Source organism: Taurulus bubalis, assembly GCF_910589615.1.
Source record: "Taurulus bubalis genome assembly, chromosome: 15".
NCBI classification, from domain to species: Eukaryota; Metazoa; Chordata; class Actinopteri; order Perciformes; family Cottidae; genus Taurulus; species Taurulus bubalis.
The window spans coordinates 3,028,957-3,056,895 of NC_136603.1; the positions used below are offsets into that span (position 1 = coordinate 3,028,957).

The 27,939-nt window shown below is 43.0% G+C and overlaps 2 protein-coding genes across 2 annotated transcripts; one reads left to right on the forward strand and one right to left on the reverse strand.

Moving 5' to 3' along the window:
* Positions 1–14: 14 nt before the first annotated feature.
* On the forward strand, positions 15–25,621 carry LOC306748006 (uncharacterized protein). Its single transcript, XM_079231117.1, has 14 exons — positions 15–122; positions 6,137–6,427; positions 9,248–9,509; positions 9,928–10,055; positions 10,994–11,294; positions 12,335–12,433; positions 13,410–13,433; positions 13,546–13,587; positions 14,269–14,300; positions 15,246–15,330; positions 15,422–15,562; positions 15,664–15,762; positions 16,228–16,333; positions 25,330–25,621. The coding sequence occupies exons 1-14, from the start codon at positions 64–66 to the stop codon at positions 25,353–25,355; spliced, it is 1,695 nt and encodes a 564-aa protein (XP_079087243.1). The 5' UTR covers positions 15–63; the 3' UTR covers positions 25,356–25,621.
* LOC306747980 (uncharacterized protein) lies at positions 16,920–27,865 on the reverse strand. The gene is made up of 3 exons (XM_079231088.1): positions 27,777–27,865; positions 23,708–24,819; positions 16,920–20,326 (listed from the first exon to the last, which is right to left on the reverse strand). Exons 2-3 carry the CDS (start codon positions 24,807–24,809, stop codon positions 18,855–18,857), a joined length of 2,574 nt encoding a protein of 857 aa, XP_079087214.1. The 5' UTR covers positions 24,810–24,819; positions 27,777–27,865; the 3' UTR covers positions 16,920–18,854.
* Positions 27,866–27,939: the final 74 nt, after the last annotated feature.

Below are 27,939 nucleotides of genomic sequence, written 5' to 3' on the forward strand. Positions count from 1 at the left end.
CCAGGACCAGAGGCTGCACGCAGACCAGAATCGGAACCAGGAGCAGGAGCAGCCCAGTCCACCATGTCTGAGTCCCTCAGAAGGAAAAGCTCCAGCAGGCAGCTCCTGCAGAACCTCATCAGGTGAGAGAGAGAGAGAGAGAGAGAGAGAGAGAGAGAGAGAGAGAGAGAGAGACGTTGTTGTTGTTTACCTGCAGGACAAAACCAGTCACTTCTTGTATTCTACTGTTATTACTGCATTACCTTTTTGCTGCAGTTATTTGACAGATAAAGTTATAAAAACCTGAGTGTGCAGCTGTATTTCAAATATATTTATAAAGATTCTCCACCATATTGACTTGATGACATAATCATTTTTATATTGTAAAAGTGAGAGCGACCGGTCTCTGTGTATATTGAGTACTTTTACTTTTTATACTTTAGAACACTTTTTGCGATTAAAAACAACTTTTATTTAAATATAAAAAAATCTGCATTGATACGTGAAACTATCCGACTCTCGTGTAGTTTTGATTGTGTCACTTTTACTGTGAAGCATCTGAGTGTATCTTAATATTTATACTAAATATTAATATTTATACTAAATATTAAGATTCCAATTGTTACACAACTGGAATAAACCAGAATAATATAATATATTATTGTATGGAAGCTCTGAGAGGGAAAAAGGTGAGAAAAATACATTCTGGTTATCCATTTTCTAAATCTCATCAAAATGTTCTCTCTCATGTTGTATTGCCTTTTCGTTCCAAACATTGTTTTCCCCAGTATCACTTTTCTAAGTTACTTTTCTAAAAATCTGTGACAGTTTTTGTTTTTGTTGTCACACTCACCCGTAAGAAAACATGAACGCTTATCGTCCGATTTGGAACGTGCGTTAGTCGGCTTCGGCCTCTAGTGGCCAGACATAGTATTACAACAACAAACACCAGCCAAAAGGTTTTCTTTACGCCTGTTTTTGCTGATGAATAAAGAAGTAATTTAGAAAAATGAAACTGGTAAAAAACCTTTCCCCACCTTGTTTCACAGTGTGTGAGACCTACGGTGGCCTCATGGGGACAAACATGTCCCCATGTGAAAGGCTCTCATTAGAACCAATGTTTGGTGATGCAACACGATAAATAGTTTTACATATATATATATATATAGTTTGGCCTCTTGATACAGTCAACTGTTATTTAACCAATCCCCCCCCTCCACCACCTTTGCAGAGAGAATGTTCACATATTGAGCTATGATTTGGGTTAGAGAATGTTCACATATTGAGCTATGATGTGGGTTAGAGAATGTTCACATATTGAGCTATGATGTGGGTTAGAGAATGTTCACATATTGAGCTATGATTTGGGTTAGTGAATGTTCACATATTGAGTATGATTTGGGTTAGAGAATGTTCACATATTGAGCTATGATTTGGGTTAGTGAATGTTCACATATTGAGCTATGATGTGGGTTAGAGAATGTTCACATATTGAGCTATGATTTGGGTTAGAGAATGTTCACATATTGAGCTATGATTTGGGTTAGAGAATGTTCACACATTGGGCTATGATTTGGGTTAGTGAATGTTCACATATTGAGCTATGATTTGGGTTAGAGTTGGACCTTACAGCTGCATCATTTCAAAGAAATAATCATCCTGAAAGTCATTTTTTTATAGGCGGACCTGAAACCTTTTCATTGTTTTCTGTGTCATCTTCATTTACTCTTAACCAGTAACATATAGACTGATATTTACACATCTGAACACAATCTCACATGTGTACCTTTTATTATAACCAACATTATTCAAATAGCCCTAGTGGTTGCAGAGATGCACCCTTTTTAGTTTGGGGATGACATTTAGAGGAAAGTCGGTTTTCTATTGATTAAAAGGCTCCAGGAGCCTAATTTATTTTGTTGTTTTCTATGTTTGCATTCATCTCATAACTCCTAACTGCTATCTCCTAACTCCTAACTGCTAACTCCTAACTCCTATCTCATAATCTCCTAACTCCTATCTCCTATCTCATAATCTCCTAACTCCTATCTCCTAATTTCCTAACTCCTCAGGGAGGTTCTTGTTGCCTCAGCGATCACTGGAACATTGCTGAATGACTTCACTGAAAATGACACTAAACTCTGATCTGACTTCAATGGCTTCTTTTATAGCCCCAACTTCCTTAATGGCCATGACATCATCTGGCCATGACATCATCGTCTGGCTAAATCCCCCCCCCCTTTCCCCCCCTTCTCTCCTCCTGCACACAAAGAAAATGCAGTTCTGGCCTCCATTGCCTCATTGTGTAAATGGTGGAAAGAGTGATCAGACTGCGTTCCTCCAGTGAGCTGGCTTCACGCTCCGCAGCAGTTAAATGTCCCGGCAGACTCCGGGGGAACCTGAAGTCCAGGCCGTCCCGCAGACCCGATACCCCGAAGACACGGCTCGTCTTTTACAACTTTTAACCGTTTGTGATCTCCTGCGTTTGTGCTTTTGATCTCGACGTGTCATCGGTCATCACAGCTGGTTTACAGCTTTGTGTTCAGAGGAATTTCAGCCCCCGAAATCCCAAAAGACTTTTTCTTTTTTTTTAACCTTGTGTGCACAAGCAACCCTTTCTCTGAACAAGTACAGCTATATAAAGTACTGCACTGTTTTGCTATTTACTCTGCGGTGTCGCAACACAGTCTCACGGTTTGTGAAATAGCCTCCAGCTACGTTTTCTCTGGGACGACATTACGTTAATTAACAGAAAGTTAGGTTAAGGCAACAAAAGCACTTTGCTTCAGGTTTGGGGAAAGATTTTAGTTTTGGTTGAAACATCTCTTGTGTCTCACTGCGGACTTTTCTGTCTCAAAGCAGACGATCGTTCCCTAACTTTAACAAAATACTGTGACTGCCTTCACTTCCCCTTACAAATATGCCGGATATGTTAACAAACATTTAATCAATCAGCGTGAGTTATCTGGTTTGTACGAAAACACTTAATAACATACGATAATGCTGTCGGCTAAAGCTTTTTAAACATGCATAAGGTCCTTTTTAAGGACTTCGCTCTCTTGTCCTTTGTTGCGTTTCAGGCGGTCAATCTAACCTCTTCCCCAGTTGATCCAGTTCCTCCTAAAAAATGGCTCCCTAACTAACTAACGGCCGGCCCTTGCCAGCACGGCTCCCTCTGCACCTCCAGTGGGTCTGACCTCATGTAGGTCACTTTCCCACAAAGTAACCGCAGCATGTTTGACTCCCGGCCGCCGGCGTCCTCACCAACAGCCACGACAACGCCGGCAGCTCCAGACTTTTATATTTTAAGATGTTTCTTCTTTTCCTAGCGGTGATTTCATTCATTTATTCAGCCAAATGTTTGATGAGCTGACTGGTTGACATGTTAGGAGAATTAATCATATTTTTGGGTCCATGCCTTTGCATTACACAAGCTAATGGTTTGCATGCGTTGTGTTTCACCCTGTAATGAGAACCACCGAGCTGCAGGCCGGTCCTCCTCCCTGATGCTGCGTTTGAACTCTCGTGCTGTGCAGAGTTCATCTTAAAGGGGACATGTCGGGCTCTTTTTCAGGCCCTAACCCATAATCCTATTTATAGTTTGAGTTGTATTTAGAGGTTGTACATGGGGATTATATATTATAGTAGCCCTGATTTTTATGTTTAATTTGATACCAAACATGTTTTTATTTATTCTTTTGGATTTATACCATGTTTTTTTCTTGATTTGTATCTTGTGACCTGATATAAAAGACCCTTAATATTCCCAAAAAACACTTTGCGCCCCCTCCCCCATGCTTTCTGTCTGAATATACGTGCATTCACCGTCTATCTGAAACTCCGTTAAAGCGCCTGTCTCTTTAAGAGTCGCAGTGGAACGGCGGTTAGAGCGTCTTCGGCCTCACTTACGTCATCCAGTCACTCGGGGGCGTTTTATAAAAGGTCGTCCAATCAGGACAAAAAAACGCTCTTCACGCTTCTTAAAATTTTTATTTTGTTCACCCACTAAAAAAGCCCAGTCTGCTCTGATTAACTCTGATCGACTTGGCGTAGCTTTGCAAAGGTAGATCTCAAACTGGGTGGAGCTACTCACACTCATAGGCTGGGGAGCCTCATCTGATTGGCTTGTTGAATCACTTCATGTTTTCTGACCTAGGAAACCCACAGAAACACTGACTGGGTCGTCTTATTTCACAGTTTTGGAGCTCCAGAAACCCAAATGAATGAGCACCGAGACCGGTCCCCCTTTACTCGTGCTACTGGTCATCCAGTAGCACCAGCTGCACAAGGAAACACAAAACTGTAACTTTGGAAGATATCCACTTGATGGTCTGAAGCCTCACGTGAACTTAAACACGTTGGAAACTATTGCTGCGCAGAACGAGGACGGAAGACTTCGTCGCTCATCTCCAACGCCGTCAAGGATGAAACGTTCTAGTTCATTCCAGAGTTTTTGATCGTCTTAAACCAGTTAAACCGACGTACAGCACTTTATTTGGAAGTAAAACAAAAAGCGAGTGAACCTGAAGCGATGGAGATCCCTCATTGTGAGGAGGTCAAAGTTCAGCCAAGGAGTGAGCTGTGATCTGATGGATGCTGGTAGGCGATAGATTGGCTTCAGTGTTGGTTTCAGGCATGTTTAGTCGTGGTGGCATCAGCTCCCTGAGCTCGGAACAATTACTCGATAACGATATCGCGGCCAAACCTATAAAAATGTGATCCAACTTATAAACCATAATTATCCTTTAAAACTCTTTAGACACCAGCAGATTCTCTCCACAGATCGGGGATCTCGAGCCCATCGGCTGACGGATTATTTCCATAGTTCTTGTTGATTTCCTCCAGACCTCCATAACTATAATGACGTTCTGGCTTCTCGGGATGACTCCCCTCCTGTTCCCCTCCAGAGACTGAAACGAAGTGAAACAGCAGCTGGCCAGAGCTCCACCAGATGTGCATGGACAATAAAAAAAGGGTTATTGTTATCAAGCCCCTCTGGAAACATGAGAACGGAATGAGCTTTCTATAACTGAAAGGAGAAACTTTTCTCTGTTTCATGCTCCAGTAATCCTGTAAACGTCTCCGCCGTGGGACTAATAGAGGACTATCCTATCTTTTCTTATACAATAGTGTGGGTGAATCCTCCATTGTGATTGGCTGCAGGGTGTTCATGAAGTAAGACATGAGGTGTCATTGATTTCTGATGATGGACATCTTGACCAACGAGCTCCACGCAGAGGAGGGGAGGTCACGATGGCCAATGGAGGCCAAAACCTCCGAGCTGCACTTTGTGTATTTTGTATTTTGTATTGGGCAACCTTAACAAATAGCATTCTGCAAGAAAAACACAATTTCTGGGAGGGATTCTCCAAAAAGTGCATTTTTCAGATCCAACCAGTTGACTCCCAATCCCACGTGACATTGTACTTCCTGTCAGCGCGACATGAGGCTGATACCAAACTTATTGTGGGTTCCTCATTCTACGTATCTGCGGTTTGCAGAAACGTAGAATGCCAGAACATTTTCTGCCGACTGGGTTGCGTCACTAAATCAGCCTGTATTTCATCCACAAACCTTTAAGCAGGTTTAGTGTCGGGACATTGCTTTCTGGTTTGAGACTCTTGGTTCCTGTTTAAAAGAAGCATACAGAGATAATGTAGACATCAGTGTCCGGCCAGCTTAACAAAGCCCCGACACCTAGAGGAGCCAGATCTCCTCACGCTGTTGGACCTCACTCACTCACTCGGGGCTGAAGGGGAGTGAATCCTTGCCTCAACATCTGGAGGAAAGACGGAGCCAGAAGAGAGGAGTGACATGTTGGACTTTCACACATGTTCAATGCAACAGATGAAAGCCGAGTGAATATATCTAGTGTTCATGTTCCTGGCTGTCTGGAGAATATTTAATCTCTTAAACTCAAATCTCCCAACAATGCGGACCCTTTTATATCAGGTCACAAGGTATGAATGAATCTTCGTATGAGGATTCTTTCTCAGGGTCGAAGCGGGTAGAGAATAAATACAGAGTCAATATACACGTCAAACTGTGTGGAGTAGGATTATTTCTGTGACATAAAAGCTACTTCCTAACAGGGAAGCGATGCGTTAAGATTACAGGTTATCAGATATGTTTCCTGAGGTTGTTGTGTCGGTTGCAGTGTGACGGCCCAGCGGAGCCAAGAGGACGCCGAGGAGGTGGAGCGGGAGCGAAGGAGGAGATCCAGGGAGACGCCGAGGGGCGAGCAGAGCCCCGCCTCCTGTCTGGAGAGCCCCGCCTCCTGGTCACAGAGCCCCGCCTCTTGTCTGGAGAGCCCCGCCTCCTGGTCACAGAGCCCCGCCTCCTGGCCACAGAGCCCCGCCTCCTGTCCGGAGAGCCCCGCCTCCTGTCCGGAGAGCCGCGCCTCCTGTCCGGAGAGCCCCCAACGCAACGAGCTCGCTCACAACACGCCGTGAGTACGACGCGCTCCGATCCCGTCTTCGTGTAACGGCCGCCATGTTCAGGTTGTTCAACAACACGTACTTAGCTAGGTTTAAGACGAATAGATCTTTGACTTCTTGTCTCTCGTGGGGAACTCTGTGTTTGTTGGATCCATCCCACGACACAATCACCAGCTCTTAGTGGGCGTTTTTGCTTTTTATTCTCCTTCGTTCATGATTTCGTGGATTGTATACAAAACAAAGTTTTTATAATTCTTTGTACTTCTAGCTGCGAATGCTGGAGACCAGCCCGCATGCTGGTTGTAAAGTGGCTGTAGATTCACAATCAAAGTGAATCAGATAACATACATTTGTTTCTAAAATATAGTGCATTGTAAGTAGTGTCTTTACGAGTATTTGTCTGCCTCTGGTCTATTCTTGTAAACACGATATCTCAGGAACGCTCGCAGAGAGTTTCTTCAAATTTGGCAAAAACGTTCACTTGGACTCAAAGATAAAGTGATTAGAATTTGGTGGTCAAAGGTCACATTAACTGCAATAGTTTGACATTTTGGGAAAAGCTGATTTTCTATCTTGTTGAGGATGAGGTGAGAACACTGCTAGTCCATGTCTCCACGGTTAGCTAGCTTAGCTTAGCATAAAGACTGGAAGCAGGTGGCAACGGCCATTCTGGTTCTGTGCAAATCTGCCGACAAAAAACATTCTTTTCTTTATGCTAAACTAAGCTAACCAGTTGCTGGCTGCAGCTTCACATTTATTATATAGATTTGAGAGTGTTGAGACGCAAGAAATCCAACAAGCAACTTCCTGAAATGTCAAATTGTTGGTCTGTAACTGTCCTCGAGTCTCAACCTGCTGCAGCGCTGATTACAGGGGAAACGAGTCCAGCGATGCTGCAGCTGATCGAGCTGCTGCACCAGTTTCCTGTTTGATCAGAAAGGTGAAAACATCCTCATCACCTGAGACGGGAGCTGCTGACTGGACTCCTTTAGAGCACTGGGTGTGAATGCAGCTCACGCATGAAACACTGATGCTGAGACTCCGACAGCAAGCGTTCGGTTTCATGACCCAAATTATTAAGAACACACAAGAATAAAATAATTAGTATTTTAGCTGTGATTATAGAAAGCTTCTTGCATCAAGGGGTTCAATTGTTGAATGTTTTGCAATAAATTCTGTGAGGGAAAAAGGAAGAAATATATATATATATATATATATATAAGTAGCTTCAAGTATTTTATTAATACAATTTGTTCGTTGCAAAATTAATCACAAAAAAAAGGTAATTCGTCAAAACATAGAGCTGTTCATTAATGGTTTCCCTGTGTTACATCTCACCAAATATGACTTTTTCAGTCGCTAACTATCAGACAGACCAAGAAAAGGGACGAAATAAATAATCATAAACATAAAGGATCGGATACATTTCAGGTTAAACTGAGAAAATACCAGTTATTGAACACCAGTGGAAACTGTGTTTGCACTTTGTGATAAATCCCCTGAAATAAATGGAAGTTAAACACATTTAGAAACCACTTAAATGTCTCTTGTCCAAAGAAACCTCAGCTTTTTGGTGTTCGGTGAGCGCTGATGAGGTCCAGTCTGCTGAGCCTCAGTGCCTCTCTGTTTGCTGTCTCCATGGGCAACCGTCTCTGTTGCTATGGAGCCTGAAGCTGCAGGTCTGCCACCTGCCACCTGTATCAACACTCTGGTGACACTCGGTTTACCTGCCAGCAGCAACAGGAGCCGAACTCTCTGCTGTGTTGCACTCTGGGAATCTTTACAACCAGACCTGTGACATCACTCATCATTTAGATCTGGAATTAGCGGGTTTTAGCATTTAGCAACAAGATGGAAGAGGTGAGAAAAACAATGGCAGCCAGGCGGCAAAGCTGCATTCTCTCTCCTGACCAACATGGGCGACTCCTCTGGTTGTATAGAAGTCTATGCTTCATCTGTTAAAGCTGCATTCTCTCTCCTGACCAACAGGGGCGACTCCTCTGGTTGTATAGAAGTCTATGCTTCATGTGTTAAAGCTGCATTCTCTCTCCTGACCACCAGGGGGCGACTCCTCCGATTGTATAGAAGTATATGCTTCATGTGTTAAAGCTGCATTCTCTCTCCTGACCACCAGGGGGCAACTCCTCCGGTTGTATAGAAGTATATGCTTCATGTGTTAAAGCTGCATTCTCTCTCCTGACCACCAGGGGGCGACTCCTCCGGTTGTATAGAAGTCTATGCTTCATGTGTTAAAGCTGCATTCTCTCTCCTGACCACCAGGAGGTGACTCCTCTGGTTGTATAGAAGTATATGCTTCATGTGTTAAAGCTGCATTCTCTCTCCTGACCACCAGGGGGTGACTCCTCTGATTGTATAGAAGTCTACATAAATTACTCTACTTCTCTTGATTTATTCCCTCAGTAAAAATTGTGAACATGAGTTTATGTCTCAATCTCTAGTTTCAAGTCTTCTTCAATACAGCATGATGTTCATTTAGTAAATTATGGTCATTTAGAGTCAAACAGACCATAAAGCAGGGGACGCTTTAGGGGCGGTGCTACAAGGTGATTGACAGGTCGCGACCAGAGATGTATACAGCGTTGCTACGTCACTCCTCAGTCCAGATAGGGTCACTTCCTGTTCACTGGTTGCAAAAAGCAAGAACATAAAAAATGTCCACGTCTGCTGAGATTCAGACTGAAGGGTTCATCCCTTTAATCAATCCTCTGAACCACTGACTGATGGTTGTATCACGTCTGCATTTCTTCATAGTAAAACTTTCAATAGCTTGACTCCACTTCCTGTCGGTTCCCCCACTCGGTTCTCCTCAGGCCGGACGAGGAGCTGAAGCCCCGGTGCTGCCTGGTTCTGGAGGAGGACGAGGGCTTCAGCGACTGGAGCCACAGGTTGGAGAATCGTAGTGAGCGGGAGGTGCAGCCGGACTGCAGGGCCGGGCGGCAGAGACCTTCAACACAACGGCGGAAACCACGGCCTGAAGAGGAGAAGCGGCAGGAGGGTGAAGAGGAGGAGGAGGAAGAGGAGGCCGGGAGGAGCCGTCGGTCACAGGAAGCTTCAGCGAGACCTCCAGAGAAGGTGAACCGCCCAACAGGTCCTAACAGACCATACTGGGCTTTCACATGGAGCTCATCTTGTTCTGGATGGGCCGGATATTCGGTGTTTGGATGAATTGAAATTGAAATTTGGTTCAGTTCATTCATCCATTCACATTCCCCTGAAGATGAACGGTAGTAACTCTAGTGATCCTCTGACTTTTCTTCTAGCGCATCAATCGGGTAAAAAAACTAATGAAAAAAAAAATATATATATATTTTGATCGTCTGCCATTAGCATCACCACTGGAACATGTGTGACTAAACGTAATGAGGTATAATGGGTTCTCTGAAGCTGCTCATCTCTTTTATAGGATTCCGTGAAGACGAAAAACATACTTTCCAAGCTTAATATTAAATATGAACCTGCTTTCTACCCGCTTTGCTTTTGGTCTGTCTAGGTCTCCGTCGACAGAAAGGAAGTCAAGATGTCCTACAGCTCAACGGTCTTCCTGTCACATGACGCCCGTCCGCAGCACGCCGTGGGCCAACCGGACAGGACGTCCTACCTGGTGGCGGGGACGATGAGGTGTGTTTGACTCCCGTTTGTCTTTGACTCCCGTTTGTCTTTGTCTAAACATAACTGTTGGTGGTTTAGTTGCCTAAACATAACTGTTGGTGGTTTAGTTGCCTAAACATAACTGTTGGTGGTTTAGTTGCCTAAACCTAACTGTTGGTGGTTTAGTTGCCTAAACATAACTGTTGGTGGTTTAGTTGCCTAAACATAACTGTTGGTGGTTTAGTTGCCTAAACATAACTGTTGGTGGTTTGTTGCCTAAACATAACTGTTGGTGGTTTAGTTGCCTAAACATAACTGTTGGTGGTTTAGTTGCCTAAACATAACTGTTGGTGGTTTAGTTGCCTAAACCTAACTGTTGGTGGTTTAGTTGCCTAAACCTAACTGTTGGTGGTTTAGTTGCCTAAACATAACTGTTGGTGGTTTAGTTGCCTAAACATAACTGTTGGTGGTTTAGTTGCCTAAACCTAACTGTTGGTGGTTTAGTTGCCTAAACATAACTGTTGGTGGTCTAGTTGCCTAAACATAACTGTTGGTGGTTTAGTTGCCTAAACATAACTGTTGGTGGTTTAGTTGCCTAAACATAACTGTTGGTGGTTTAGTTGCCTAAACCTAACTGTTGGTGGTTTAGTTGCCTAAACCTAGCTGTTGGTGGTTTAGTTGCATAAACATAACTGTTGGTGGTTTTGTTGCCTTAACCTAACTGTTGGTGGTTGTATTGCCTAATCCTAACTGTTGGTGGTTTGTTGCTTAATTAAACCTAACGCTTCTTTTTTGTTGCCTAAACCTAACTATTAAGAAAGTTGTTCCAAGGGACACAAAACAACCTGGACAACATTTCGTGACCATTTCACGAACTTGCAAGAGACTGTTGGAAGATCTGAACATGCTAACTCCTCTTAGCCGTATCTTTTCCAATTTATTAACTAGTGAAATCATCTCCTTCGCAGCGGCAGGGCCTGCAGGGTGGATGGGGAGGTGCAGCAGGAGGAGGTGCAGCAGAAGTTGCAGCAGAAGTTGCAGCAGGAGTTGCAGCAGCAGGAGGTGCAGCAGCAGGAGGTCCAAGAGATGCAGGCTGCCCGGCAGAAGGAGTCACGTGAAACCCGACGGAGCTCCAGAGATGAAGATGATGATGAGGAAGGAGAACTGAGCTTCACAGAAGAAGAGAAGGAATACCTCCACCTCAGGAGGGAGGAGAAACACAGAGAGGAGGAAGAGGAGGAGGAGGAAGAGCACAGGATGCCAGACAAGGTTTGCTTTGCAATAATACTGCTTCTAATACTACTACTAATACTACTAGTACTACTAATACCTCGACTGATGGTTCACCGAGGAAATGGTGAACCAGGGAAACGGATGAATTGTGCTGCACATATTCATGGTCCCCAGAGGACGAATCTTAATGCTTTTGTTGACTGGAGGACATTAAATATGAACGTCTAATTTACTGACTACACTCGTGGTCCCCAGAGGAGGAGCCGTTTCCTTTTTGCTAACTTTATGAGCCATTCATATTTCCCTTTTCACAACACAGGTACTCTGTTTTCTTGTCATCACGGTTTCTGTTCACCTTCAGTGACCCACCAAAACACAGCCTGTAATGCTCAACAGCGAACACGTTGAATCCATTTCCTTCCTCGTAAAAAACATTTGTGAAGCTCATTGTTCTGAGTTGGTTTTGTTTATAAGCGTTAAGCAGAAGTAACATCAGTAACAAGCTATTCATTAAAGCTACCACGCTGTTTTCTTTACAACATATTTCTGATATTGCTTTTATTTTATGTCATTGTTGAGTCAATTTATCCCATTTTTATGCATGTATCATTTTAATTGTCTGATTCATCTTTGCCTCATTGCAGTCCTGAATGTTTTAATCCTGTTGCAACCATGTACAGCAACTTATTTATGTTTTCAAGCGCTGTATAAGGTTTATTATATTATCATTAGTGTTATTGTCGCTCTGCAGAATACCTCTATCGTCCACGTGTGCCTCCATCAGGACAAACCTTTCCTTTTTACGATAAAAATACTCCAACTGCTTCTTCCTCTCAGCGTTTCCTAACATTTGGCTTCAAACCTGAAACTAATAAAAAGTCCAAAGAATGCATCTTTGGACTTTCGGGTGTGTCGAAATGTAAGACGCCGTAACACATTCCTGCTCTTAGCAGCAGAGCGTTTCACTAGTGTTCTGCCACAAACCAGAGGACAGGTACTGAGGTTATAATGTTTAACACAATTAGATATTTACTATTTACTCTGCTGATGACACGGTGATGTCTGTTGGTGTCTAGAGTCTGACGGACAGCAGCAGCAGGACGAGTGAGGAGGGGAACAGGAGAGATGGAGGAGAGGAGCCGCTGAACTACGGCCCCATGAGCCCCACATTCAAGGTACCTCACCGGACCAGAGAGAGAGAGTGTGTGTGTGTGTGTGTGTGTGTGTGGGGGCGGAGGGGGTTCAATAAAGTTTTCCCAGATTCAAAGATCATTTTGTAAGGAACTGTGGAGATGTGTGCAGGCTCTGTCTCTTCCAGGGAGGGAGTGGGAATTCCCAGTGTTGGCCGAGTTGATAGGATTTCTCGAAAATCCTGAACTAAAATAATTATTAAAAATACTTAACTTCACTCAATCAAAGCCAAACTTTGCAGAGATACTGCACTTTCCTGACACGTAGAGCTATGTTATATTATAACAGCGTTCATTAATATAGTTACGATAAGAAGAAATAACAATTAATTTGTTTCTTCTTTTTTATATATATTTTTCTTTTCATACTGTACTATCATTAACTACTATACCACGAACACATATATGAATTTATTATCTATGTTCACACGGGTTTTCTGTATATTATAGCTTTTTAAATTATTCAAATAGACTTTGGGGTTGAGGAGATATTCAGTATTTAGTTGAACGCAAAACCATTCGCAATTTTCGCCATTACATTGCTGGTTAATAAGGTTTTAAAGCATTAAACATCATTTTAAAGTTGCTGCCATTTAGCAGCAACCTTTGAGCAAACCTCCACTAAGCCCCTCCCCTCTTGGTTACTGTCGCACGGCGTTTTCAACAATGGAGATAATAACATACCTTCAGGAACAATAGTTCTGAACTCAACTGAGGGACTTAGTTATGATAAATAAAACAAAAAGATCCCTTTTACCATTTGTTTAAAGCCAGTGACATAGAGACCTGTAGAGACCTGTCAATCACCTTGTAGCCCCGCCCTAAAGCGTGCCCTGCTCATACCTTCTTCTTCAAGCCGCCAGTCTTCAGAGTGACGATGTCTCTGATGTCTCTGACTCAATGTGAAGATGCTGATGGTGCGATGATGTCATGTTAACCGTGTCGTGTCTCCTTCCTGCAGAAACTCCTCATCCAGTTCTACCCGGTAAGTCTCGTCGTGTGAACTCGATGCTTCACGTCCGAGTTGTTCTCGTGGTCACTTGGTCCGGGTCAAAGGTCACTTTGGCCCTGGAGTAACCTGCAGCCTCTCTTCACAGGAGGAAGTGAACAGCAGAGTCTCAGCGGACGCTAAATGCTCGGTGAGTGCGGCTGTAGACTACAGTCAGGTCAAAGGTCACGGTCCAAGGTCACTACCAACACTATTCTATGTCTTATCTGTATTATTATCATTTAGAGCTCCAACAACTATTCTAATAGCTGTCGTATGTTAAATTATCTGCCAACTATTCTGATAATTCTTACTATCATTTTGTTTTTAAATTTAAAAAAGTCTGAATTACTTGATTCCAGCTTCTTAAATGTGAATATGATCTGCTATCTAAGCTCCTATGTGGCAGTAAAATACATCATTTATGGAGTTATGGACAAAATCGTCTTGGAAACATTGATCGACATTTCTCACAATGGCTTTTTTTACCTTTTATAGACCAATCAACTAATAGATTAATAGAGAAAATTAATCTACAGATTAATCATTAGATGCAGCCCTGTGATTAATAATATTATTGTTATAATGTGTATAATGTTTAATTGTCTGATTTATTTGCCTCATTTCTGAAATGTTTTAATAAAAAAAAAAAGTGGAATATTGTCACCATTATCATGAGATGAATAAAGTAATCGGCTCATTTTAATCGGGTCAATGTTTCGGGCTTTTAGGGCTTTTCTAAAACACCCTGCAACGCTCTGCTGCTTTGTGGGTCTGAACTTTAACACAGCGTCAGTTTTAATCACAGAACGTCTTCCTTCTTCTCCTTTAGATCATAGAGAGAACCGAGTCTCTGAGGAAGAGGTGAGTGAGGAGAGATTTAAAAGAGGATACCTGAAATGTTCCCAAACATGAAGACTGAAGGTAGCTGCAGAGATGCAGCACACCTTGTATTCATTAAACCTTTAGGCCCTTTCCTCTAAATGTCATCCCCAAACTAAAGGGTGCATCTCTGCAACCACTAGGGCTGTTTGAATAATGTTGTGTTATAATAAAAGGTACACATGTGAGATTTTGTTCAGATGTGTAAATATCAGTCTATATGTTACTGGTTAAGAGTAAATGAAGATGACACACAGAAAAAAATGAAAAGGTTTCAGGTCCGCCTATAAAAAAATCACTTTCAAGGATGATTATTTCTTTGAAATGATGCAGCTGTAAGGTCCAACTCTAACCCAAATCATAGCTCAATATGTGAACATTCTCTAACCCAAATCATAGCTCAATATGTGAACATTCACTAACCCAAATCATAGCTCAATATGTGAACATTCTCTAACCCAAATCATAACTCAATATGTGAACATTCTCTAACCCAAATCATAGCTCAATATGTGAACATTCACTAACCCAAATCATAACACAATATGTGAACATTCTCTAACCCAAATCATAACTCAATATGTGAACATTCTCTCTGCAAAGGTTGACTTTGATAAAGTGAAGCAGAACAAAGTTAGAGAGGGTTTAGAACAGAGAACATTCAGGCGAGGACCCCAAAATGTGGATTTGCGCACATCTGTGCCATTTTTATTTTCTCATGTACCAAACCATATATTTCACTTGTATATTACTTATGGTGTTCAATACATCAAAATACAGCAGTTTGGGGCTTTTTCCTCACAAAACATGCTATGATTTACAGTTTTATAAAACAATCACTCCGTCTGGATTGGAGTTTAAAAGGTTCAACACGACGCTCGTGCAGCAGCAGATTCCTAACATTTACGTTCCTCCACTCTTCTGAAGCTCCGGTAACGTGAAGAAGACGCTTCCACCTGTTGCCGTTTCCAAGATTGACAGGAAGCTGGAGCTGTACGCTCACGCCCTCGAGGTCAAACCCCACGAGTTACTCTTCTTTTCACGGCCTTTCGTCACAGTGTTTTGAACCTGAACGTCCCGACTCTCACCTTGTCTTTGCACAGCTGTCCACACAGGAAGGCCGCTCGGGGACTCAGGCGCTGGCGGACCTGACGAGTCCCACCGAGCCCGTCTCCTCCAAGAAGAGCCTCTTCGAGGCCGGAGAGGCCTGGAGCCAGAGCGCCGGCCCCGGCACGCCGTCTAAGGTCCGCGAGACCCGACGAATGAACTACTCGTCTGTTTGCTCATGTTCCACGTGAGGAAGCGTCACGTTGCACGAGGTAACGCTCCTTCTTCTCTGGCTCAGGATGCAGATGCTTTAAAAGTGGGCGTGGCTAATCTCATCAACCAGTGGGTGAAAGGAAGTGAAGACGGGAGCAGGTGCAGCTCGCCCTCCAGACCGGCGGTAAATTAGGATTTTTACTTTTTAACATTATCCATTTTTTTCCACAGAGACTGTTTATTTCTGCGTTTTCTCCTCAACTGTGTTTTTTTCTGATAACTTCATTTAATTTTCAACAAGCGTTCGTCTCTCTGTTCCTTTCTGCCTCATTCAACCACAACGAGCATCTTTTCCTCTGCTGTAAACCATCAGTCAGTACAAGTCTGCCTCCCTGTGGCTGCATTCAGGGACACCAATAATACCTATAAGTCAGTTACACTCTTCTAGCTTCAATTATTGGCATTAAAGATTTCATTTTGCACATTCAAAACTGTAAACTGATGTTATTTTATTTACTGGTCGTAATCTTTCGGGTATTAATATGAAATATTTACTACAAAGATGAGTGGGATGATGAGAGTTTTGGTTGAATGAGGACCAACTGAAGTTGCCGGTTAAATGTCTGAAGTTGCATCGCCTGTATTTCAGGAGAGCTCTTCTGGTAAAAGATATAAGTTCGTGGTTACGGGTCACGGAAAGTATGAGAAGGTCTCTGAGGACTTTGACTGCAGGGAGGAGGCACACTGCTCGTCAGGTGAGGCCATTCATTCATTCTCTCATTCATTCATGCATTCATTGGGGATTGTAATAATCTACGCCAATTTTTTTTATCTTGTTCAAAACTAAAAGAAATGTTACTTTTATTGAATTACTTATTTTCTCACTCACTTTAACACCATCAGTAGCTAAAACTTGACTCGTCTTCAGAGAGATTTATGGTTTTTCTGCACCTCATTCTAACTTTACTTTAACGTGCAAAACTGGTGTAAAGTCATTCATCTGAAGAGAAGTTATAGATATAAGAGACTGAACGATGCTCATCGCCAAATTTGGGATTTCATTATTTTTCCTTTCTATTCAAAAGATGATTTTTTTTGTTTTATTTAACCAACAAATGACCAACAAACTTCATACCAAAAATAATGATCATGAAGTCTCATGATATGCAATATTGTTCTTATTGTCTATAAATTTAATTAAAAGGCCAACAATAAAAAGTTGTTTTTCAAAACCTATTGAAACGGATCAATGAGCTTCACTGTTGTTTCTTCAACTGTTCAGCTGCTGTGCGTCACCTTTTTAAACGTCCAGTTCTTTAGTTCTTTTGAAACTTTATTTTAGGGGTGAACGCTGGGATAAAAAATACAAAATAAAATACAAAACAAGACTTTCCCATTTCAACTTTATGCATCTTTTTGAATCGCAAAGTGAACAAACACAGTTCTCTGATTGGCTCGTCACCTAAAACAAATGTCCCATCAGGATGGTCGTCTTGGGTTAACAACCATTTTTAAACTCCCGAAATAGAGACAAAAAGGGTCAAAATATCAACAACATGCAAACATGCTCTACGGCAGCACCAGAAACATCACACCCATCCTGGACTTCTTCTCCAGCTGCTCAGTTCTGTCTTCATACTGCAGGCATCTTCATTATCACCACCACCATCATCACCATCACCATCATCATCACCATCATCATCATCATCATCATCATAAATTTGGCATTCTCTGGCATTCACTTCTACATCCTGTTACAATCTAAACTCGGTGACATTGTTCACAAGTTCAGGACGATCCACCACAAGGCAAGAAATTACAGTTTTACACTTAATATTGAAATATTGTTCTCAAATCATCAAATTTGCATGAAAATAATGAATCCCCAACTTTCATAGTGAACTAACAGAAGAAACTTAACTGAAAAAAATCAACATTTGTCCAGTTTATTTCCTGCACACTGGTGATACCATGACACAATAATTAGATTTTTGGGATGAGTTTGGCAAACGTATGCTGAGAAGGTCTGAAAACCCCCCCCAAAAAAGCAACAATTATAATGTCACTTTTCTCCCAAACATGCCAACATTCTCACTGGGAGAGTGCAAACATGCAGATGCCTAATAAGCAACGTTTAATAACATTGTGTTATGCATGATTAAATACATGCAACGTCCACAATCCCAATTATTTGACTAAAAATGGTGAATCCCATCGACCAAAGTCTAACATTCATGATCAAAATCTATCAGCAATACATTTTATATTTTATATTTCAAGAACAACGTGGTAGACCAAGCGACCTGACATTACTTCCCAGGAGCCACTAGAAACAATCACACTAAAAGTTGACCGTCGGACCTATAACCCTGTGCAGACGCTACACAGTAACACATCCCGACACCAGAATAGGATCCTTTGGGTGTCGTGATGTTTTGGGCATATTGCCTCGCCCTCAGCCTGTGTGGTTGGAGTTTCTTGCCCCGATCAAAAGCCCAGACACCCGCCATTTTGTTTCCTTCCATACACCCAACTTCCTGAACCCTAAATCTGCTCTGACTCGACTCAACTATGACTCTTCATCCATCTCTGTTTTTCCCATCTTTCAAAAATCCATCTGCCCTGTTGTTCCAGGAATGTGAAAGCCCTATTTATTACAGAGATTACAAACTGCCTACCAGCGGTGTAAACTAAAAGCCCGTTTAGAAAAATAGAAAAAAGGTAGAACATGTCAAATAAAACAATATTCTCTCGATCAAAGTGTCGAGGGTACGTGCATTCAACATCTAGGCCATCATCAAATGAAACAAGAACAATCGGACAAAGCAGAGTTGCACAGCAATGCTCCTTTCTTGCTTTGCATTATCTTTTTGTTTCTTGTGTCAAGTTACATTCTTATTTTATTTTATTAAAAGTGCAAAGATTCCCAAACTGTATTAATGTAACTGTATTATTATTATTTATGACATTTAAAAGCTTTACAAACTAACTCATAGACATATACATCCTAAATAACCACAACTGATGAAAAAAATCAGACTTTTTATTTGATAGTTAATCAATAATCAATGAACTGTTCATCCTTTCCCCCTCAAGAATATTCCTCCTTACTGCAGCCCTGATTCATACAATTGATCTAAACATGAAATAGATCAACAAATTGTTTCGTCTTATTTCTTCCAAATTTCTGAAGTTCTCACACTTTTCTGAAATCATTGCATCTTTCTTTTTTTTCACTCGTCATTTATCCCAAACATACTTGTGCACCGGTTCAAGTTAAATATCTGTAGTTTTCGTTGAACCAAATCCTCGCGCCTTCCTGTTGAAGTCCTTGTGTTCGTCCTCCTGCGACTTGCGTTTTATCAGCCCCTTTTCAAACACGGCGGCTATTTTCGAGAGCGGCTTCTCTGCCGCCTCTTTCAGCTTCCTGGCATCGAACCGGGGGCTGTACAACAAGAGCGGCAGCCGGCTGACAAAAGAAGGAACGTCTCCTTGATTGTCTTTGGGTTCCTGTTTCTTATCCGGCTCTTTCTTGTTGGCGTTGATCTGGTGCATAATTCGGTCTTTGGTGGAGAACATCTGAAAGAGGAGGACGTCCCACATCTTAAACCCCTTGAGACCGTCTTTGTTGTCAGCCACTTCCTGATTAGAACCTTGGTCTGCTGGTGACTTCTTGACAACCTGATCCGTCTTCTCGACCTGGGATTCGGCCTTCGTCGCTGGAAACAAAAGTTCCTCCGGCTCAACGACCATGTGTTTCTTGAGCCGCGTCCACCCGCTGAGCTTTCCCTTCAGGCCCTTCGGCTTCTGGGCCGCTTTGGGCTCAACGGGTGGAGGGGAGGTCTCCGCCGTCACCGCCTTCTCGTCGTCAGCAGTTGAAGATGCAGTTGATGTCGCTGACTTCGTGGAGGGTTTGACCGCCGGGGCTTCCGTCGGCACCGCTGTAGCTTTGGTCCTCGGAACGTCCTTGTCTTTGAGTCCAGTTTTTGGCTGAGATGGCGGTGACATTCCTCTGTTTGGGGATGGAGCTTTGACTGAGACTGAGGCCTGAGGCAGAGAGGCAGGAGTGGCAGAGTCAATCACAGCAGCTTTAACTACGGACGGTTTCATGACAGTATCTGTTGCTGGCTTTGGGGGGGAAATATTCTCTACTGGTAGCTGTGTCGAAGTCTGAACGTTACTGGTGCGCGAGCTAATCTGGACTGGATCGGGGGAAGACTTTGAGGATTGTGTTTTTACAACTGAGGGTTTTGTTTCTACAGGTCTTGATTCTACCTGCTTAGTGGGAGGTTGTGCTTTTAGAGTGGGTTTACTGGTTAAAACAGGAATGGCAGATTGGATGGGAGCGTTAGTTTCAGCGTTTAGTAGGGAGGTTCCTATGTGTGTTTTTATCTTTTGCATTTCGGAAAGTACTTCTACCTCCAGGGCTGAAGGGCCCTTAGTCGTAGTAGGTTTTGAGATATTCTCTGTGATCGACTTAGCAGACGGCTGAACGGTGCTAGTAGGTGTTTTATTTCGAAGAGGTGTAATGGGAATGTTTGTCTGGTCTTTCATAAGAACCAAAGAAGGTTTCTTTTCTGGAGTATGGTTTAAAGAGACTGAAGTTTGAGGAGACGGGGGCAAGGTTGGAGAATAACTTTGAGTTGGTGTATTACGCAGTCTTGCCTCTGGTAGAGGAGAGCTTCTTGGTGAGCTCCAATGTTTAGTTCTTCTAGAAGGGATGCGTGGAGCTTTAGCGTCTCTGGTGGCTTCAGCAAGAGGTTGAATATTAGAGGCAATGTGGTTATTTAAATGAGTGTGTGAGACGGCATGGAGAGTGTGAATGTTGGTTTCTACAGATGTCTTTGTGTTAGTGACAGATTGCCTAAACTGTTTCACTCCAGTCTGAGAGCTCACCGAACTAACAGAGGTTAGAACTTTATCTCCAGACAACGTGATTTGACTGGCACTGGTTTGCTGTTCCACACTGTTAGCCATGACATAACCAGAGGAAGAAGAAACCGTTGTCTCAGTCTTAGACGTTACAGGATGCGTTGTCCTTGTAGGGACACTCGCTACAGATTCATTGACTAAAATTGGCTGAACGAAAGGAGATTGTTCTTTTACGGTGGATTTAGTTGTACTTTGTGATGCAGATGTCTCGGTTGATCTGTGCTCAGCCAGAATATTGGCTGCTTTTGAGTTTTTGTAGACTCTTGTTTGAGCAACAGGGCCAGAAACGGGTTTTGCACTGATGGCTGCAGGTAGACTTGCGGGTCTGTCTAATCTCAGCTGAGGGCTTTTTGGTGTGACATGCCTCATGGTAGGGCTAGACCGCATGGTAGTTTTACAAACCTGCACGGTATTAAATGATGGTTTACTCACTGCTGGGTCTGTCTTCATAGGCATAATGGATTCTGTGTGAGGCGTGTTGGGGACGTGAACATTGCTGCCTGAATTGGAGTTGTTGGACTGGGCGGTCTCTGCAACAGGTGCGCCGTGTTGAATAGGCTCTAAACGTCCTGGTTGTCCAAGTGAGACAGAGTCTGTGGAAGACTTACTGACTGTTGGCAATCCTGCAGTCAGTCTGTTTGCACCGCTCAGCGTGTTAAGCACTGTGTTCCCTTTTAAAAGATTAGAAGCTGGTCTTGATTCAATACTACATTTGGTCTGAATGTTTTCTGATATAATAGCTCCACTGGGGCACTCTGTGGGTGTTTTCCCAGTCAATAAACGCATTCTTCCATTGGTGAGTTGTGATTGCAATTCTGTGTGTACTGTTGAGTTGCCGATTCTGTTAGTGTCGATAGTATTATGAGCGGGGAGTTTAGGTTCTGTATTAACTTGACTTGACAGTATCGCGTCTTTAACAGAAATGTTATGGCTGGTTCCAACTACTTGTGTGGACACTACTGTCAATCTTGAGTTTGTGTGGACATTTGCTCTTTGAACAATGTTATCTTGGCCACTGGATGATATGCTACTCTGGATGTTTAGAAGTTCATTCTCAAATATTTTGGTGAGCTTTTGGGGCTCTTTTGTGGGCGCATTGGAGGTCATATCTGAAGGGGATTTGGTTACAATGACAGAAAGGTCAGGTAGTTTGGTTTCTGTGGTAGGTTTGCCCACTAAGTTACCATTAGCAGCAGGGGTATATGGTGCACTTGATGCTTGAGAAGTGAGACGTTCTCCAGGCAAATAAATCCTCTGTCCTACTGTTTGACTATTCCTGGGATTTTTTGTATCAGCGCAAAGCTGCTGCATGGATTTTGTGCTTTGTACAGCTGCAGATACCGTGCTGCGACTACACTGTGCAGAACACACAGATGCTGTGACAGGCTTGTGTTGCAAAACTGTTCCTGTTGTAGCGGTAATTGATTCTTTGCGGAATATATTTGACAATTGGGGCTCAGTGTTTGTTTTGTCATGGGTAAGTTTGGTATTACGAGCCACAGAAGGCAAAATGTTCCCCATGTTTGTTTTATTGGGTAGAGTAACCTCACTGCTCACTTTAATGTTCTGATTAACTTCTTCACTTGGCTTATGTGAAACCGCTTCAGCAGCCACTTTACTGGGCAGTGGCCTTTCCGAAACCAGTTTGATGGCTTGTTGTACTCCTAAGGTTAATGCACCATTTATGATGGCATTCCCTGATAATTTGGGCTCTAAATCTGTGGCAGGAGACTGAACATCAAGTTTTTTACGATTGGCTGGGTCTTTAACAGGCTTGGTAGTGATTTGGAAATTGAGATCATTGGCTGTTGATGAACTGACTCCACTGGGAGTTTGGAAAGACTGGACCGGGGATATCTCTACATGTCCTGACTGTTGTTTGACATTTGTGACCTTGGATTCTCCTCGTGTCTGTTTTTTCTCAACATTACAAGCTTTCTCTCTCCCTTTTAAACTACACTGTGTTTCAACATTTAGTTTTACTTTCACTAAGGGTGGGGAAGAACTTGACAGACCTTTGCTATCAGTCAGACATGGAGTCGTATTTCCCGTTGCCTCTGTAGAAAATAGTGCCACACTTTGTGTATTTGCCTCACCTGCTTTAGACATTGGTATTGGATCCTCAGAGTATGAGGCTTTTGGTGTGGATGCATCACTTGTGGATTGTTGCATTGTGTTCTGTGACAAGCCAAGGGGGAGCTCAGGTTTTATTGTGTCCATGTTTGATGTTTTAAGTGATTGTACTCCAATACTTTGAGCTGCAAACTGAGTTTCCTCAAGCATATCTTTACTACGTGTGACGATCCGTTCAGCTGAAAGCTCAACATCCTTTGGAGGTTTTAAAATGTTAGGACCAGAAACCTCCATCGAAGACAGAAGATCTTGATGTCCATTGATTTGTAGTGTTGCATCAGACTGAGCCACGTCTGACTGTGTTTTGTTTGAAGAGGTCTCATTGGCCCTGGGGGTTGCAGGGCTGTGATGGGAAGCTTTAGTCCTTATCCCTCCGTAGGCAGCATACTCAGATGGAGTGAGCCCATAATATGTTGATCGTGATTTAGGCTTTGAGGTCGCTAATGACATTTGACTCTCCAACAGTGACGACAAAGACTTACGTGCATCGACCGCAGGAGGGCGATGAGGGGTGGACAGGGGACTTGGACTTGGTGGTGCTTGAATTGAAATCACAGTCGTAAGGTTGATATTTGCAGTATTTGGTACTGTAGAAAAAAATGATGGAACTTTCGGCAAATACGAAGCCTCACTTTCAGAAACTTGGTTTGTTTGTAGTTTTGAGACGACTGGTTCTATTAGTGTTGGTTTTACCACAGCAGAGTCAAGTGCAGCCTTACTTGATGCCAAGTTCTCTCTTGGGTACAGATCAGTATGATCAACGCTTAGATTTATTGTACTCCTTTGCTGTATCTCCTCTATCTTTTCATAGTTGCTGGCTTGTTTGATACCAGTAATGTGATTAACATCAGTCTGCTTCAGTTCTTCCGCGGCAGCTGAAGGTTTACTTATTACACTTGTTTGAATCGCCGATTTCTGTCTCGGAGCTTCCTTGGGAATTGCAGGAGCTTGAGGATCTTGGGAGGACTTGAAAGCGGCAAATAAAAGTGGGTTTGGTTTGGATATTTCAATAAAGGGAGTTGACACTCGAGCTGGGGTAGAAGAGGGAGTCCTAGGTCTTCCACATTGGGACATGGACGTATTCCATTTCTGATCCGATTTCACCACTGTCACCGCTGTTTTCTTTCTGTACACATCAGATAACGATGCTCCCTCGTAGCTTGGGTTTATGGCCGTAAGGTCCTGGATGGAGGGAGGTTTAGAGATCTCATAAAATGTTGCCTTCGACGTATAAATCCTGCTTTGTAGGGCGTCAGGCTTCGTCTCTTTAACCGCTTCAACAAGGGATATTTTTGAGGCGGTTATCTCGGGGGACATCTGGCTGGGAACAAAGTTGCCATTACTGGTTGGTCTGGCCATCCAGGACGACGTCTGGCTCTGAGAGTTGTCCCTTAAACTGGCATTTGTCTCCCTCTGGACAAAAGGCTGTGTCTGAGTGTTTGGAAGCGATAGCAGCGCTGGAAGAGGAGGTAGGTCTGTAATCTGAGAAGGTGCCGGGCCTGGGCCGCAGTTGGGGTTGGCTGGAAACAGAGTCAGGCTGTGAGTTGATATTTTAGTGCTGGATTGCGACACAGCGACCGGAGGAACTGTTGTGATTGACCCATGGGAATTTGGAGTCATGTTTAAATTATAAGCGGAGGGAAGAGTCATTGCTGGAAGCCGCTCAGGTGTTGGTAGGGGTGGTGAAACTGAAGGTGGCATCATGAGAGGAGTCACGTCATCGAATAAAAACGAGGAGCACTCAAACAGCGGAGCCACCTGCTCTTCAGAAGTCCTGATCTGAGCTATGTAGGACTGAGGGGTGTATCTGCCAGAAAGGCCGTAGGGGCTGCTCCGAGGATGAGGGAATGCAGATGCAGAGTCATCGTATATCGATTCAAAGGGGAAACTGGACACTGACGGGTCCGCATCGCAGACCGAGTCCGGCGACCCCGGCGGGCTGGACTGGTCGCTGTGCTCGAGGTCCGTGCTCGCCTCGTTGACAGGTGACAAACAGGAGCGAAAGGGGACGGGCGTCTGGGAGAGGCTGCCTTTTTTCTTGGCCCTCTTCTTCTTGAGTTTCTGAAGCCTGGCGTTGTCTTTGCCTGGTTTAGGCAGTAAGGGCGGAGGATACTGCTGAGAAAGGTCAGGCTCCAGCCCATTAATGTAGCCGACTTCCATCAGCATTATCAGACCCCTGAAAGACAGACGAGACGCATCAGACTATGTCTTATAATAAGAGCAAAGCAAACACAAAACAGTCAAAGTATTCATCAAAAGAGGCCTGCTATGTAAAAGTTAGTTTCATCAGATTTGCTTGATCACAAAAACAAAATGCTTATAATATCATTTGTAGTCCAAGTGTCCCCAAAAGAAGTCAAAAACTCAGCCCAGATCCAGCTAAATGTTTCATTACGCACCACGTTGCTGTTTTTGGCATTTGCTTTCACAGCCTGTGAATTATAATATTAATATATCGGGGCAGATATGTGGCTGCATGGTGGGATGTTCTCTCTCACTGAGCAGTTGTTGGAAACATTGAGGCGCTTTTGTTCCATTACAGAGTCGGGGCCAGAAAATACTTTTAGCAGCTGGTCAAATAATCTCCGTTTGTTTTATCGTGGATATAATAAATACGTGATTATGGTCATTAATTGTGTTCGTATAACAAGTATACAATACGTATTTTTTTCTCCTCCTTTTCCAGCTGGACAGTTCTACGAAGACTTGTGAAACACATGCTGGACTTTGAAGACTTTTGGATGATGGAAACGTTGATCCTGCACAAACCTTAGCCACTATCACTTCTTTCATTCTCTGTTTTTCAAGGTTGGAAATGTACTTAAATCCTGTTGTAATAACACATTATCTTGTGAAACATCATTTTACAAAAAGCAAATAATGAGTCTTTCTTTTCATTTTATTTTGTGAATAATAATCTCAGCCGTAGTCTTACAATGAAATAACTTCAATTAAAAACATTCCTGATGTTCAATTCCTCATTACTTCAGTTTGAGAGTTTCTCTGTTTGCTTCCTTTGTCATTCACTGTGTAGGCGAGCTCATTATTGCGTCTCCAGCGTTCCCAGTGCAGTGGACTCAGCTGTGTACTGGTGCTAATGGCGTCTGGAAAACTGTGAGCCCTCGTCACAACGTGCTCGTTAACAGGTTTTCAAAACTCGTAATTGGGTCCTGAAGATGCTGCGTGGCTAAAAGAAGCGTCACTGTTGGAAATAGAAAGGCATGTGAAGCTGCTGCTTGTGTGCGAGGCTGCTTTGAAACGATGACAAACTACTTATGGAAATAGTCTCTCAAGGAGACAGTCGGATTTAAAAATGACCTCTGCGGGAAATAAAAGTGAACCCAGAGGAGGATGATTGACACGTACAGGAGGGTGACCAGGTCCAGGGGGGGGGACTTCTGTCTTTACAAGAAACAATACACAAACTATACGAGGGAGGTCAAAGGTCAGGAGCATAATTAACCGACAATAAATGTAGCACACGCTCCTTCTGCTCCCAGGATTATAAAAGACAAAGATATGTTTCCAGTTTGAGCTGCTGCTGAATCTCGACATGATGTCTACAAAAAGCTTATACAAACAATAATTCATATTAAAATGTCACAATTTTTGTTCCCTCTATAATATATATTTACCTTTTTTTTAAATAATTTCACCAGAATCTTCATAATTCAGGTAAAATATCTACTCTTTTTGGGATCCGTACAAAAATGTATATTTAATCAAATCCAAAGCCAAAAAAGGGAACGAAAACTAAAGAAAACAAACTGTGCAAGCAAACTGCAAAAATTAAAAAGTCAACAAAAATACTACTTTTATTTAAAATTACAACAAACTAGTCAAAGATTTCAACAAAATAAAACAAAAAAGAAACAAGCAAATGACAAGAAACAAAAAAGCATCAACAATGAAACTGTTAATGACAATAAAAACAAATGGCAAGTCAAAACTGGAAGAAAAAAACACAAGCAAACTACAAGAAACTATACAACTGACAATAATAACAACAAATAATCTGAACAAACAAAAAGCACAAGAACAACAAGCACACTACCAAAAAAACAACCAATAAACAACTCAACAATGAAACTGAATGAAAAGAACAACAAAACAACAGCAGGGATTGTTCTCTCCGTCTGATTGTTGGAGTTGATCTTTGGTGGCGACACTAGAAAAAGGTCCACGTCCTAATTTTAGATCGAAAGGAAATAAGAGCAAACACCGGCCAACTGACACCGAGCACCTGCTGCCCGCCGTCCTGCGCTCACACAGTCTGCTGGAAATCAATCCCCCGAGCCCAAATCCTCTCAGAGCTGCGCCGACTGTGAGCTCAGCCTCGTGTTTCTCCTTTAAAATGTTGATATATGTCATGTTAGCACCAGTTGGGACTGAGAGAAGCAGGGTTATTACACCCAATGGGATATTTTCTGCAAGTTTGAGCATCTGTCTTATGAAGCATAAAAATACCTCCTGAGATATGTCGCCGCTCACTTGAAATTTAAACAATGTTTGGCTGCTTTTGAGCAAATGTTAACATGAATCCCTGTCGTCAGAGCGACTCCTGCAGTGACAAGGAGGCCAGCTGACACATGAGAAGTCCCCCTTTTAAGGCTCTGGGTTGGATATCTGGGAGGCTTCCTTTGGAGCAGCTCGAAAGAGGAACGTTTAAGATTAGCTTTGGGATAAAAGTGTGCCATGACCTCAATCTATCCAGACCTGAAGAACTCGATTAAACAAAAAGGGAGGGCGAGCTCTTTATTAATCTCACCTGAGGCGGGTTGCTGGACCTCAGACTGCAAAACAAACCATTTATTTACAAGGAAAAGTGGATCCAAAGGCCAAGAAAAGAATAATAATCTACAGGCTGGTGTGCAGGGTTAATCGCTGCTAATGTCTATCGTGGCGCAAAAGAAAAAAATGTGCAGAAACATGTTTTAAAAACTGCTCTGCAAGCTCTTCCTCTCACAGAAAAGCCTCGTCTGATATGCATCATGCGTTCAAGAGTTCCGACCGTGCACACATGCATCGATCAAATTCTACGCGGGTTAGCGCCCCGAGCCGGCGGGTCAGCGCCACTCTGCGGTACCACCAGCTGGTCAATCAACAGGCACACTTTGAGTCTGACTGGTTTACCTTCGGCGAGCGGCTGTCGCGGGGGACAAACGGCTCTCTGCTTGTTAATCCCGGCTCAGAGTGCCACAGGGCCACACATCCTGAAGTGAACTGAAGCCTTGGGGAGCGAGCCACCGTGCCCGCGGACGCTCCAAAAATAAAACCGTTCAGTGTGTGCGTGCGT

Bases quoted from the DNA above. Each gene is read 5' to 3' on its own strand.
- LOC306748006 (XM_079231117.1), top strand. From the start codon at position 64: ATGTCTGAGTCCCTCAGAAGGAAAAGCTCCAGCAGGCAGCTCCTGCAG. The intron at 6,428-9,247 runs GTGAGTACGACG...GGTTCTCCTCAG, and splicing joins GAGCTCGCTCACAACACGCC to GCCGGACGAGGAGCTGAAGC. The intron at 12,434-13,409 runs GTACCTCACCGG...TCCTTCCTGCAG, and splicing joins CCATGAGCCCCACATTCAAG to AAACTCCTCATCCAGTTCTA.
- LOC306747980 (XM_079231088.1), bottom strand. From the start codon at position 24,809: ATGCTGATGGAAGTCGGCTACATTAATGGGCTGGAGCCTGACCTTTCT. The intron at 20,327-23,707 runs GTGGAAGACCTA...CTCTTGCTGAAG, and splicing joins GAATACGTCCATGTCCCAAT to CCACCAGAGACGCTAAAGCT.